General features: G+C 36.8%; 2 protein-coding genes across 5 annotated transcripts; both read left to right on the top strand.

Moving 5' to 3' along the window:
- On the top strand, positions 880-4,379 carry LOC109837279. Of its 3 annotated transcripts, XR_002246235.1 has the most exons (5): positions 880-1,183; positions 1,274-1,384; positions 1,635-1,791; positions 3,570-3,679; positions 4,145-4,379. XR_002246235.1 is itself a non-coding variant. In XM_020405449.1 (4 exons), exons 1-3 carry the CDS (start codon positions 1,030-1,032, stop codon positions 1,763-1,765), a joined length of 396 nt encoding a protein of 131 aa, XP_020261038.1. In that variant the 5' UTR covers positions 880-1,029; the 3' UTR covers positions 1,766-1,791; positions 3,570-4,129. The 3 variants fall into 3 exon arrangements, 2 of the variants coding, with proteins under 2 accessions (XP_020261038.1, XP_020261037.1); XM_020405449.1 differs by lacking the exon at positions 4,145-4,379 and having other exon boundaries at positions 3,570-4,129; XM_020405448.1 differs by lacking the exon at positions 3,570-3,679 and having other exon boundaries at positions 881-1,183.
- On the top strand, positions 6,425-14,260 carry LOC109837278 (binding partner of ACD11 1-like). Of its 2 annotated transcripts, none has more exons than XM_020405446.1 (5): positions 6,425-6,619; positions 12,516-12,625; positions 12,709-12,784; positions 13,232-13,315; positions 13,390-14,260. In XM_020405446.1, exons 1-5 carry the CDS (start codon positions 6,614-6,616, stop codon positions 13,981-13,983), a joined length of 870 nt encoding a protein of 289 aa, XP_020261035.1. In that variant the 5' UTR covers positions 6,425-6,613; the 3' UTR covers positions 13,984-14,260. The 2 variants fall into 2 exon arrangements, with proteins under 2 accessions (XP_020261035.1, XP_020261036.1); XM_020405447.1 differs by having other exon boundaries at positions 6,426-6,619; positions 12,522-12,625.

Raw genomic sequence — 15,278 nt, 5'->3', positions numbered from 1 at the left:
AATAAATAATCAAAGTGTAATCGATGAACAAATTTTAGTAAGAAAACAAACCAAAAAATTTAATTTAAAATGAGCAAAAATTATCGAAGTGTAACCGAAGAACAAATTTTAATAAGAAAATAAACCACAAATACCTAATAACATTATTTAACCACGTGCATTGCACATGCATAAAATCTAGTAGATAAAAATGTTGAGGATGAGTTGATTCTGCTTTAGGAACTATTTCTTCAACTATTAATTGGTACTTGTCTGATCACATGATCAAATTTATGTGGTGTTATCTATAATTTAATATTGGAACTTGATTGAACTAGCCGGACTTTGGAAATTGGTAGAAAATGTTTATTTTTTCGCATTTATTCATGTGTGTTCTTGGTGTTTCTTTCTATTTTTATCTCTTTTTTACCGAAGGTAAGTAAAACTAACCTTCAAGGAGGTGATTTGGATGGCCATTGTTGAGAACAATGTTAAATTTATGGTAATTGGTGTGCCGGTAGAACCGGAGAATTTGGTTCTTCTTAACATGGTTTTCTTAAATTGGGGAAGGAATTTTGGTGTCGTGAGCTACTCATGTGTGATAATGATTATTTCTATTTGTTGTAGACTTTGTAATTAAATATGGGTCTTTCTTTTGCTAATGAGAAATCTGTTTTCTAGTGTTGTTATGCTTGATATAACTTTTTCATCGAGTTGTTTATCAATTTATAAGGCACTTTGATCTCACTATATTCTAAGCTTTTCCTACAGAAATGAAATTCGCTATTTCAAATTTGTGAAGCTCCATAAAAGAATGACTAAATATTTGCAAATAGATTACACGTATATGTATGTAGTGTATTTTAAAACAATTGTTTAAATCAGTAATTTCCTTGAAAAATTCACACTAATGCCACCGCAACGCTTGGATTCAGCTCGTTATGCGCTATATGCGAAAGAAAAACCCTAATAAAATGTGAAGCAATACGTTACTCCAGTGCAGAGAGAGGCCCAGACGCTTGGTTTGTGTTACGTGTCCGGTCACCACCGATGAGCTCACCGGCGAGATCATCCGCATCAGCGACGAGCGCAGGTCAAGGAGGCGGCGGCAGCACCAACGCCGCCTTCGGTGACGACACCTCCCCTTACCACTTCCCTACCGATCTCGTCTCTCCTCAAGAGCGCAAGGAAGAAGCCCTCGCCGGTAACCGATCCCTTACCCTCACCGCAGCGGATTTCAATCCTTCTCTCTTAAAATTAGGGTTTTAAAAAAATCAATTTTTTTCCTCTCTAGTTTTGAAGTCGGATCTAATGGAGGCGCTTCAGAAAGAGGTGAAATCGCTGGACGAAGATGATTGGATGTTTTCGGGTCCGCGATCGCAAATTAACCTAATTTCGAGACCCGGTATGTATAGTCTCTGCTCTATATCAGTGAATTTGTTGTTTCGATTGTGTTAATTAACTGAATTTAGTATAGAACAATAACTTAATCCTGATTTATGATCCAAATGTTTCTAGATTTTTCTTGTCTAGGAAAAATTTTGATTTTTTTGGCTTCTCAGTAGGGTTGATATTAGATGGAAATTGGCTACAGACATTTGAATTTGGTATCAACAAGTGCTTATCATCACTATTTCTGTTCTCTGTATTTTCAGTTGGAATGACGCTGGCTCCGGTGCACCAGCACAATACTCCATTGGAGATTGGACAAGGGACGGGTTCTCAAGCTCCTCTATGTGAAATTCCTAGTCAAAGATCCTATAGGCAAGAGAGGGGTTATCTCTAATTTATCGAAGGACATCAACAAACTAGGTAGCCTACTTAACCGAGGATCGATTTCAAATTCTTCTACATCAACAAAGCACTCCAAGGAGGGAAATGTGACATTGATTATTGAGTTAATATTGCAGTATATGGCCTCTCTACAACTCTAACCAAGCACATTATACATGCAAATTTTTAGATATATGGAAATTAGTTGCCCTTTATTTTTTAATCTTGGATTCATTGAAGAGAAGCGCAGGTTCCCTCCGCTGAATTTTCGTAGGTAGTTTCTTATAACAAAATGTAATTCTCTAGCATTATAAACTTCTGCTGTGTCATCTATGGAAATTAGTTGCCCTTTATTTTTTTAATCTTGGATTCATTGAAGAGAAGCGCCGGTTCCCTCCGCTTAATTTCCATTTCTAGTTCCTTGTAATGAAATGTAACACTAGCATTATAAGCATCTGTTGTGTCATCTTGTGTCTGCTATATGCAGTCTTGTGTGATTATTTTCGTCATTTGTGGCACCAACATTATACTAAAGCATGATATAATGATATCTGCAGAACCTTGCAATGGTATCCATAGTGCCTCGAGCCAGTGGTGCACTTTTAATACTCCAGCTGATAACTAGATGTTACATATTTATACATCTGAAGTGATAGATATCATATCATACATTTGAATCATCAGTTTGTTAGATAGCAAATTGGATGTTGCCACCCAGGGATGGCCTACAGCTTATTACGAAACCAGTAGGACAGAAAGGTTTATTTTTATTTTTTTCTAAACCTCGATATCCACAACCTATAACCAAGATTTTGGTGGCAGTCGTGGAGACAAATATAATTGAAAAACAAAATGGCATTTTGTAGATCTATAACATGTGGGGAAATTTTTGTCTCATAGGCACATGCTTGAGTGTATTAACACATCAACTTTATCTGGACCACTAGGGTGTAGAAAGCTACTAATTTGATGATATCCTCGAATTTGTGGGCTCAAGATTTCAATGGTAAAGACAGTGAACTGAATTTTTTTTCTTGAAGAAATTAGGAACTAGTAATCATTCACAAATTAACTTGATGACAGGTAAACAAACTCGTGTCAGCCCTCCAAGCTAATGTCAAACCTCTAGTCAAAGAATATACCATGCGCAAGTCTACAGCGGTCTGTAAACTCTCGGAGGATAGTGAAAAATAAGGATCATGCCTTATTGACAAATTATTTGTCATATGCAACACCTCATCAAGGGATGTTGAAGCTCCATTACATTAAAAAGGCTACATAGTAAGGGAAAATATTATTGGTTTTCCCTATGGAATTATTTCCAACTATACTGTACAATAGACAGTATAAGTTCCAAATATAATAGATTTCTCCGATCACTTTTTACATGTAAATTTTGGGATATGAATTTAATCATTTTTTTTATTTCCGTAAATTTTGATTCATCCTGTTGAAGCATCAGTCTGTCAGCTTCACTTTCTTTGTTGTACTGAATCTGATGATGACAGAATGTAACTCCCTAGTATTATAAGTTTTTCTTCGTGTTTGCGTCCACTATATATGTTTTCATATGACTATGTAGTTATTTTGCTGCTCTATCAGTATACTAGAACGGTAACCATGATTAGTTGGCTATCTTTTGCTAAATCTTTGCAATATGCAAACATAGCGTCTCAAATCTATGACACATTTTTAAGTAGCTACACATTCATGTATAGATGCAAAAGATAAAGCACACTGAGGCACTCCATGCAAGGGTAGCAAGTTTGGTATCAATTGCTAGCTAACTCTAAGCTGTTGCCAAATCTTCGGTGCAGGTAGGAAATTTGATGCTGTCACCTGGGTAACCTGTGACCTACGAACAAAACTTGGACATTATTCCAGGTTGCAAACAGATAACAAACTCACCTAAATTCTGTCCCCTCAGGTATGCTTGCATTTACACAGGCATAAACTTTATGTGAATCGCAGCGGCAGAAAGATACTAGTCTGAGATATCCTTGCGTTACTTGGCTCCATGAGGTTTCTGTGTGAAAGACAATGAATGGGTGATTTTAGATAAAATTTTCTTTTTTAAGTACAAAGTAGGGACCTGTAGTGTAATCTCAACACAATTTTTATATATCCAGTGAACAAACAATCAGGACTTCTGTGGTTTCAGGTTGGCCGTGTTTGCTGTGGGAATTTGTATGAGATTTTTAAGGTTTTAATGTTTTATGATATATAAACAGTTTGTTTCCAATTTTCCTGTTGCGTTGTATGAGTGGAACTGTGTTGGAAAGTTACAGTTGAATTTCTGTTTCAAGAAAACACTGAGAATTTGATTGAGTTTATAATACTGCTTCTTTTCACTATCATAGTTTTTCCGTTACTGACCCTTACTTTTGTCTAGGGGCCAAGCTGAGGTGCGGGCAGGAAAACATTGAGAGATGAATCACCATGGCAAGCAAACAACTCATTTTGAGAGGTGATCAGCATGAGGTTATGTAGTAGTGAAACGGTTCTATGTCCTCTAACACAGATATAGCCTCTTGATTGTTCTTTGTTGTTGACTTGGTGACCAATGCTTAAGAAATGTGGTAGTCTTGAGCGTATGCTTTATGCAACTTCTCGTGCATGGTTGTACATTTCCCTCCCTTTCTCAACAGTGATACTCGGCTCTAGCTGCAGTTTGCTTTCGGCTGACTGTTGCTATCTAAACCCAATCCCAAACCCACCCCCATACCCTCCATGGTGTTTAGATAAAGCTAGTTTCTATTTTTTGTCTTGTCAAACAGTCTTCTTTTAGTTAATCGATCTTCTTCAGCTTGTGTAGAAATTTGTCATTTGCAGTATTTAAAGATCAATTTCTATTTATATTTTGAACTGTCATGAACCGAGAATTATACATATCTTTATAATTATGGCCTATTTTCAAACCCACCCCAAAAAAAACATCCAAAAAAAAACCAATGAAATGTTCGGTGAGCGTGAACCGCCTAACTTCATGTTTGAGCATGAAATATAAAATCCCATATAAACACAGTGTATCTGACTCCAATTTGTGGGTCATTAGAGGGTGAAGCGGCCTTCACAATGCGAGCGTAAGGTTAGCGAGTAGCAACGGCCTCGCCTCTAGCAATGCATGGAGAGAAAAGAAAGAGGAAACAGATAGTTTAGAAAATTGTATTTCTGTAAGCCCCTTCGACTTTATTTGGAGACGAGAGAATGATTTATATCAATAAACAGATAGTTTAGAAAAGTGAATTTCTGTGAGCTCCTTGGACTTTATTTGGAGACGAGAGAATGATATGCATCAATTTACCAACCTTGCACATCGTGAGTTTCTTCAATAGATCAATGGAAGTCTAGTAGTACGAGGGTTAACTGCGAATAGACACCTTGTAGTATCAACCAATTGAGGATAGATCTCAGATAGTTTTATTTGTTGTGAATACACCTTTTATAGTTCTATTTGTTGTGAAGAGACTTCATGAGTGATTTTTTTACTCTTAAAATCTTTAAAATGTTCGAGGAGACGGATAGACCACCAATAGTTCTATTACTGAGAATAGACACTCATTTGCTATTATTTTTAATTTTACTTTTAAAAGTGTCAAAAAAAAGTTCACCAATCACCAAGAGAGTGTATATGTGCTTGGGCCAATACAACATGTATCTATTCACAATAAATAGAACTATAGGGGTCAATTCGCAAAGAATATAATTATAGGACTCTATTGGCAATAGGGTGATACTATAAAGGGTTGCAATTAGAAAAATGATAGGGACACACCCCCAACCACACATCTAACCACACCCCCTCTCTCATTTGTTACAGTGCACCGGGTCCCACATGGGATTTTAAATTTTTAAAATCCCATGTGGGACCTGGTGCCCTGTAGCAAATGAGAGAGGGGGTGTGGTTGGAGGTGTGGTTGGGTGTGTGCCCCTAGCGCCACCCTTGCAATTAACCCCTAGCTTGAAGTTAATGGTGACTTTTCTCTGATTTATAAAGTCCAAACTGACTTTGTGCAAAAGCATACTGCTCATGGGAGGTTTGTGAAATTTATCCTAAACTTAGACGTAAGAGCATCTTAATTCAACATCCACATTCCACACAGAAGGTATTTGAAACCAAAGAGAAATTTTATACTGGGGTTCAAAAATTAAATTTCCCTTGTAAGTCGCATTAAAATCTAATTAATTAGCTATACGACTTGAATCTCAACTTGAACAGAAACCCCGTCCAGTTGAGATAGACCTCGTATAGTTCTATTTATGCAAATAGAACGCTGGGAGTAATAACTTGAGTGTAGATAGAACCCATGATAAACTTTTTCGACTTTTTTTAATGTTAAAAAGGATAAGCTACTTGGAGTCTATTCTCATCAATAGAACTATAAGATGTCTGCATCTTCAAAACCTTTATGATTATTTTAAGAGTCAAAAAATATTCGCATAGAGGGCTTATTGTCATAAGTAAAACTACAAAGGGTCTATTGCAATTAGACGACAGTGCATGAGCTTTATTTGTAATTAACTCATTTATCAGACAGTCTTACAAATACAACAGATCTCTCGAGATACGTGGGACCTCACGCGAAGAAATCGTGCCTCACACGTTGCCACGTGACAAAAGTCAGTCGTCCATGACGCCGTCAGTTGCCTATAACGGATCCTTTCGCCTTTGTGCTGCGAATCTCCGACGAACGTTGTTTTGAATTTACCGGATTGACCCTAGTCTATAAATACCCTCCTCCGTTCCTTTCTCTTTCGTCGACTCCTTCAGCGAACGCTCCCTCTTTCGTCTCATACGAAACTTCTCACCTCTGACGCTGATCCAGCTAGAGCTCGGGTTAGGGTTTCGAAGGCGATCGCCATGTCGGTGAGCATCGATTCCTCTTCTTTTAAACGATCGTATTATTTCATTTTATTTTTGTTTAATTGGGAATTTGATGCTGCTAGGGTTTTAGATTTGTTTATGGAAAGTTTTAGTCAGTGATTTGGGGATCGGATTGGATCTGCTGGATCTTTGTCCTTTCGAGCCGTTCGGTTCGAGGTTTTGAATATCCGAATACGGCCAATTTGATTTGATGCTTTGTTAATCTTTTATGTGAGATTATTAGTTTCCGATGATTATTAATTGGCGTGAAATTTTCCGGATATTGAGCACTTTCATTGAGCACATAAAGGGATTGTGTCCTAGAAATTTCTCACTTGTATAATTTCGATCAAGTAAGTAGGTAAATGTTATGATCTACGTTTAGTTTGATTGTAAACAATTGCACTCTGGGAGGCTATATCTGAAAAGGGTAGAAAATTACTGTTAGGTATCTTAGTATTAATTTAGATGACCTAGAGATAGGTTTGAGCTTAGAATAAAAGCACAATAGTGAGGGGTACGGAGTACATTGGTGTTTTATTTTCTCGAGAATGGATACTATCAGTAACCGCCAATGCTCTGTGTAGGAGTGTGGATAGTAGGTATTCTTATTGGAGACATATTTGAAGTTAACCGATAAGCTGTTAATGTAGACAATGAGTTCAGCATAGTGGAAGAAATTATGTCTGCTAATTGGAATCCCAGTTACAAGGACTTGTACTGGAGTAGATTTCATATCAATTTGCCAATAATTTTGTTTGCTATTATGGTTCACATTAATATGATCCGGATGGAACGTGGTGGTTAAGGTTCTTATGATTTTGTTGTTCTAACATCATGGTATCTAGCTTCAAAGTCCGATCTTCAATCTATATGATCGTATATGTTTCCTAAAATCGTCTTTCTTTCTCCTATAACCTCTACATTCATTTGTTGATAGTATCCGTTGATTGTGGAGTGACTTTTACTCGCAGCTAGTGTTCGCCTTTGTTCTATAATGTTCCCAAAACTGCAAATATCACATTAGATGTTTCAGTTTGGAAGTGAAATATAATTGCCATTTGAACGTGATGTCTTATGGTGGACCGTGGTATGCCTATATAGGAAGTAGAAAGAATGCCTCTTGAGATGTCTTAATCCACTCTTCCTCAAAACTTCAAGGATTATTGCTACACTAGTAGTCCATTTAATTTGTTTTTCTAGATTTTAATATGTCAGTATGTCACCCGTGTCACTTTTACTTAAAATGCATTTTTCTTTAATAAGAGTGGAACTTCTGAAGTGTTTTTTTTAGCAGCCACCATGTCCCTTGGCGTCGTCTTCTCCAAAAGTTATGTGTAAATTGAATTTTCATGTTTCTTTGTGTTTTTGTAAAGCATATGTAACAATTTTTATTTGAACATCGATAAAATTATTATCATTTATGAAGGTTGTGCTTCTTTGACCTTCTAGCCTGGTGTTCAATTCGAAAAAGTTCATTTTACCTTATCCTAAAACCATTAATTTAACTCCATATTTTTGTTTTGGAAAGACAGTTTAATAAATAATTTCTTTTGTTAATATAGTTAGAATGCATACTTTTTTTAAATCTTTGGAAGTGCATAATATGTTCTTAGATGTTGTGTGACAAATAAAATGGTTCTTTTGTTTTTGCAATGGCATGACACGTAATGAAATGAAATGCAACACTGCATTCAGTCTAACGGTGCTATGCATGCATCTTTGTGGAATACATGAATCTTGAACATGCATCTTTGTTATAAACCTATTATTTTCTTTTCCACAGCCAATGTAGGACTCAATGTTTCAAATTTTATACTCAGTTTTGTCAGCAAATGGAACTTTATGTTTCCTATTATTAATATGCTCTGAAATTTCATGATTTGCATGGGTTTCATCTACTTTTATTGTACTTGATTTTTTTTCTCCATACACAATGTATTTCTTACACTTAAATCCATTGGTAAAACTTGATGGTTCTCTTTAAGATAAAAAATTTAGTTGAATGCCTTTATAGGGTTCTTTTATTTTCTACTGAGTAGGGCATGATGAAAATTTGTACAAAAGGTGCAAACATGTTTGTGAATATTTTCGATTAGCTGCTTTTCAGAAAAGGGCTGATTACTTTTTTGCCATATGATGAAGGAGATCTTACTCTATATGCTCATGATCTTGGAAATTTTGCGACTTATGTCTTGTGAATAATATGTAGTTGGATGGTATTGAAGAATAACACTTGAATCCAAACAATACAATGGAATATTTCTTATAGCCAGCACGTCGCATGATTATACAAGACAAAAGTGTGAGAAAGCTGCCTTTTGTGAATAATATTAAACTTATATCATAAAGAATTTTAATTGTTAAAATTTCTCAATGTCCTATCCTATCATACAGTTTTCAAGGTGAACATTTTAGTATTCAACCTTATGTAAATTATTTGATTGTTTGCTTTAGTAGGTGCTTGCATATCACTGTGTACATATTATCATCTCTTAATCCCACTCCCTGTCTTGATCTTTTCCATGATTTTATAAAGATTTATCAATTGCTCTTTTATAAGTAAGAATACCATGCTACAAGCTAAGATATCATGAACAAGCCTTTTCAACTTCAGATCATGTGTTATCATAGAATTATAAAAGGCTAAACCCACAAGTTTTCTTACAACGGAAAATAAATAAAAAATGGACAATTTTTTTACTTGCAAACTTAATAGTATGTGTGTCTATAGCATGAGGTAAAAAGGTTTCCGTGTGTTCTTGATTATATTTTGTGTATCTTATATTTTACTGGTGATTATACAATAGGCAAAACTTGGAAAGGCGCATGCTTAAAGCATAAGCTTGACCTAGTTAGCTTAAGAAGTAATAAAAATGAAAATTTTAAATTCTCTTTTGGTGCTTCTCACCTTGCTGCATTTATCATATTATTAAACTAACTGACGTAGAGGTATCATAGTGTACGGTCTGTGCTCAAAGTAAGCATGACACCTAGTCAATGTTTAACATAAAAAAGTTTTTTTTTTTTTTGGTGAGACAGAATAAATGAGATGTGGACTGCAACTTTTGCGGGCTCATTATGCTGTCAAACCATGCACGACCTATCTCAAGCGCGTAGCTTCAATTTTTATTCTAGAATTTCACAGTTTTATCTAATATCATTTCTCCTAGGGTTGTTGCTCCGTGGAGTGTGGCTAGCTGATCCCTCTCAATCGTCTTTGGCGGTGATGATTATATAGTGTGGGTGGGTGGGTTTGTTGCCCTTGGAGGAGTAATTAACTTTGAAAGTCTCTGTCTGTTATTTGGTTTGGGAAGGGGTTAATTATCAATGAAAGTGTTCCTGTAGCAAGTTCAACTTCCAATTCCAATGATTTGTACTACCAGTTTTCTCAATCATATAGCAAGTTTTGGAAGTGGTAGTTTTTCATATCATAATCCAACAGCAATTAGACAAGAAATTGTTAAGGTTATTGAATGTCAGATTTCAGCCATTAAAACATTAGGGCTTCAATAATATGTTTAATCATACATTTTTTTTCATTGCTTTGCAGTTTTTCTTTGTGTTCATTCAGCTTTTACTAGGTTACTTGACTAGGATAATTGGTTTCTACTCAGAAAAAGTATACCATTATTGTATGTTGGACATTTAGTGCAATTTTATATACTGATACTTCTCCACCAGTTTTTCTGCATATTGTTCACATATATTCTTTTATCTGCTATATATGTGACGAAGGCTTTGTTCGGCAAAGGTTTAAGGTAGAGGGATTAAAGAGAAGGGTTAACATAGTTAGCCCATTTGTTTAGTTGTTAACCCGTTAAGTAAGATTTATTTTTAACTATTTTTAACCCTTGTGATCATTTTTACTGGTTGAGAACAATGAGGATTTGACTATTTTCTTTATAAATAAAGGGGTTAACTCTTAACTCACCTAAATAAGAGTATTGGTAAACCCTTCATTTTGAGGGGTTAATTCCATTTTAGCCCTTCTAGAGGAGTTATCTTAACCCTTCTGCGTTTCTTGTGTTTGGCAAATTATGAAGGGTTAACTCACTTTAATCCTTGTATAATTTTTTTTGTTTGGCAAGTTAAGGAGATGTTAGGTCTCCTTAACCGCTCCCTTAACTCATTGCTAAATGACAGCTTCATGTTGTCAGCTGTGTAATCACAGTTCTCTTAGAGTTAGAAAAATCTGTCATCAACTTTTTGTCAAATAGCATGCTCATTTTTCCACCTTTATCATTAGTCACCGTCTGGAGGTTTGAACAGGTCACCCTCAGTTAAGCATTTACTCTTAAGGTTTGTTTGCCTAAAAATATAGGAAAAGTAATCTGTTGTAAGAAATCATATCCAATGTTTTCCATTCATATCTTGGAAATGCTAATTTTGTGTTTGGTTCACCATGATTATAGGAAAGAAAAAAGTAGAAAAATGTAATATCTTGAAACTCCAAAAATAGGAAATCAAAACAAGTAAAAGAGCGAGATATAAAGAGAGAGGGGGAAAGTTGAGGTGACATTATAAATTGGAGAATCGCTAGTTTTTAAACTAGACATCCAAATGACCCAGTAAAATCATAGTTTGGAACCTAACCTATGTCCTATGGGTTTCCAGAAATTGATGTGACGTGATGGATATATGTTCAAAAAAATGTATGACAAGTGTTTTAAATTAAAACATGTATTGTATAATTGAGTATATGCTCGAATAAATGTATGCATATATGCAAGGAGAATCCGAGGAGTTTGGGTACTGGTACGTGTCAGGCATGGTACGGCGGTCAGACAGAAGTACCCAGGTAATATAGGGCCCAACCAAACAGCCCCTTAATGCTTAAGGTGCTAATCTGCATGCCTTGATTATGCTAACTTGTTTTGCATGTACTACATGTAAGAACAATGCGTTGCAGAATAGGGAGAATGCACCCTAGTTTGTTGTTACATTTAGAATGCTTATAGGTCACACTTTCTACCTTTTAGATATTTCTTATTTTGATCAGACAGAGAGAAATCTATTCTCTAGTCCAAACAGTGCTGTAAAGAGCCCTAGGTGGGGCTGGAGACATAATGGAGGGTTCTTTCTTGCTTGAACATATTTCACCATCAGCAATAAGATAGGCCTCCTATTTACATGTTGTCTTATAATCTTTATGCCATCCTTCTCTCTACTTCTGAGTTTCCTGAGATAGGTATCCAGCCCAAAACAGATGTTGACGTCGGATTGAAGGTGGGAACAAGGTCAGCATTTTCTGTTTTCCTTACTTGCATAGTTGTATAGTAATCTACCTCACTTGCTGGAGAAAGTGTCTTAAACTAGAATTCGGTGGTTACATTTTCTATGGGAATTGTGTGTAATCACATAAGTTAGTAGGCTACTTTTTCGTTACCCGAACTAGAGCTTTACTGGAATCACTGAGGATGAAAGACTCAAAATGTCGTCCTCTGAAGGCCACATCTTGTTTTCAGACTAGTACAATTCAGGCACATAGCTCTAGAAGTTGGGTTCAGCCTAGCATTTTGACATTTTAGAGAGCTATTTAACATATCACATGTACATGTTGTCTTCCTGATACATGAGTACGTGTACATATGGAACAGGACCATTATACATGTGTCCTCTTGAGATGATACTGTTTTGACTTTGGTATTGATCTCTTCTTATCTGAGCTCAGCACGCTGGGTTAAAAGTACGTCAGGCATCACAAACTTGAACTTATTACTGAATGTTCACTTCAATTACATTAATATTTATATATTTTGATACTTTGAAAGGTTATATTGATGCTATGTGATTTGAATCCAATAAAAAATCAATTCTACTGCATAAATCTGTTAATTTGTCTTTTTGGGAAGTGCATTTGTATAATGTTCCTGTTATCAACTTATCCTTCAAAAAGCTGCAGGTAAGGACAGTGAAAGTCAGCAATGTTTCTCTCGGTGCTACTGAACAAGATATCAAGGAGTTCTTTTCCTTCTCTGGTGATATCGAATATGTTGAGATGCAAAGGTTTTTATTCAATCCTATTTTCTAGCTTCGGCACCTATATCCTTTAATGGCCATAGACTGAGCTTATTTTTACATATTCACAGTGGGGACGAGTGGTCACAGATTGCATTTGTTACCTTTAAGGATTCACAGGGAGCAGAGACTGCAATTCTTCTTTCAGTAATATCTTAATTCCTGAAACTTCCTTTTCCAGCTTCATGTATTACTTGTATGCTTGAAAATCACTCTCCTAAAGTTCACCATTATATTTATATGAGATCACATTTTCCATAGTTCTTGATCAATGATGACAAATCAGGTGATAAATTTCTTTCCCATTGAACTGAGGAAAAGTTGGTGACTTATTTTCCTTCAATTTCCCTAATCCTATTCGTTTACTCCCAAGTGGAATTTGGCTAACTTTTCTCAAGAAAAATCATATATTCTTCTGTCCAAGCAATTACTTGATCTTCCTGTCAAACTTTCTAACGTACTCTTAATAAAATCTTTTTTTGATGGATGAAATAGGTAATACATGCTGTTGAGGTATATGTGATTAAATTATTACGCTCTAGTGTGTTTATATATAGTTCAACGAGGATTAAAACTTTATTGTTTATGGCACAGGGTGCGACAATAGTTGATCTGTCTGTCATCATTACACCAGCCCCAGAATACGTGCTACCTCCGACAGCCATAGTTGCCTCAGTGGTAAGTTTCATACTTGTCATATGCATGTTTATGTTTGCTGGACATTCAACAGTTAATCTCTGCATCCAATGCAGGATAAAGATGTGAATCCCACAGGACACCCTGAATCTGCCGTCCAAAAGGCTGAAGACGTTGTCACCAGCATGCTCGCCAAGGGCTTCATCCTAGGTAAAGACGCTGTCGGCAAAGCCAAAGCTTTTGACGAGAAGCACCAGTTCACATCCACTGCCTCTGCGAAGGTCGCCTCCCTCGACAAAAAGATTGGGCTGAGCGAAAAGGTTACCATGGGCACTTCAGCGGTCAGCGAGAAAGTCAAAGAAATGGATCAGAAGTTTCAGGTCTCTGAAAAGACTAAATCGGCCTTTGCAGCTGCTGAGCAGAAAATGAGCAGTGCAGGTTCTGCTATAATGAAGAATAGGTATGTTTTTACCTCGGCATCGTGGGTCACTGGTGCTTTCAATAAGGTTGCTAAGGCTGCGACTGATGTGGGCTCGAAGACAAAGGAGAAGGTTGTGGCTGAAGAAACACATCATAAGGGATTGGAGGAGAACTTTGCTCAAGTTCATCTGTCTGAGCCCCCAAAATATGCACCTGAGGAGCCTCCTTCAAAAGCTGCATCTGGCGAGCATGCATCAAAGCCTGCACCCGCTGAAGGTTTGATACTATGATTTCATGTTAGCGTTCGACATAAGTTCTGTTAGGATTGGTCATCTCCTGGTTTCATGGTGATGCTGTGAGATTGATGACTGCCAAGTACTCTGTCTTTTAGATGTGCTTTGGTTTTTTTATGAGATTGAACCTCTGGCGTCTCTTGGTATGGCTACCTGTTTGTTAATTACTTTGGTGTCAAAGTATAGGAAGAGTTTCCTTATTTTTTTTTTTAAATCGGACCAGTTGTTATACATGAATGGTGTAATTAATGGTCTCTTGCCTTCTCTTTCTTTCCCCTTTCTGTTTCGAATTCGACGGTGGTAGGGAACTTAGATGTCTCCGGTGAGTAGCGGTGTCTTGAATTATATTTTGCTTTATTAGGTGTGTAAAATGAATCAATAATGGAAAGTAAGGTCTGTATGCAACCAGTATTTTATGGAATATGGCCAAAACCTGATGATGCCCACAAGGGAAGACGTTAAAAAACTTCGCGTGGAACTACTGAGATCGTCGGGTATAGAAACTTTGGTGACTAATTGTCTGGACGGATTGGGGCTTCTGATTGGCGACCGCGACGTGCAAGAGAGGAGAGGAGAGCAATCGCGATTACGGAAGCGAAGAGGAGGCTGGAGGGGTTTTTTGGGGAAATAATCGATGGTAATTGGTAACTTACAGAAAAAATAATTGATCTGAGGTTTTTGGGGGGAGAATAATTGATGGTAATTGATAATTTACAGAATACATAATTGATTTTGGGTAAACGGGATGGTAATTAATAATTTACGGAAAAGATAATTGAAATTGGGTATACGGGACGGGCATGACCCAGTTAGATGTTTACTTTCAAAAAGGGAGGCACCAGGGGCACACCCTCTACCATACTCCCAACCACACCACCTCTCTTGCTACAGTGCACGGGGCTCACATGAGATTTTAAAATTAAAATCTCATGTGAGCCCCGTGTACTGTAGCAAGAGAGGTGGTGTGGTTGGGAGTGTGGTAGAGGGTGTGTCTCTATCGTTATTTGGTCAAGGGACCGAAATTGTACGGAGAGAAATGCGGAATTTCGAGCCTGATCAGATTTATCAAATTGGGTTTCTTTGGTGCCGGTCGGAAACCTGACCTCCGTACGCCCACTGCACATCCTGGGAGACTCCCACGAGTTACCTAGTTGTCGTATACATGACAAGATTCGAACACTATGCTTAAAACTGACCACTTCCTTAAAAAGCAATCGAAACGGATCGACCCAATAAAATTCATGTATAGATAAGTCCCTTTCACTACTGAAGTTACTGCTTTTCTCGACTTC

This window comes from Asparagus officinalis, chromosome 4, assembly GCF_001876935.1.
Source record: "Asparagus officinalis chromosome 4, Aspof.V1, whole genome shotgun sequence".
In the NCBI taxonomy this organism is placed as follows: domain Eukaryota; kingdom Viridiplantae; phylum Streptophyta; class Magnoliopsida; order Asparagales; family Asparagaceae; genus Asparagus; species Asparagus officinalis.
This window is presented reverse-complemented; position numbering and strand designations above follow the sequence as displayed.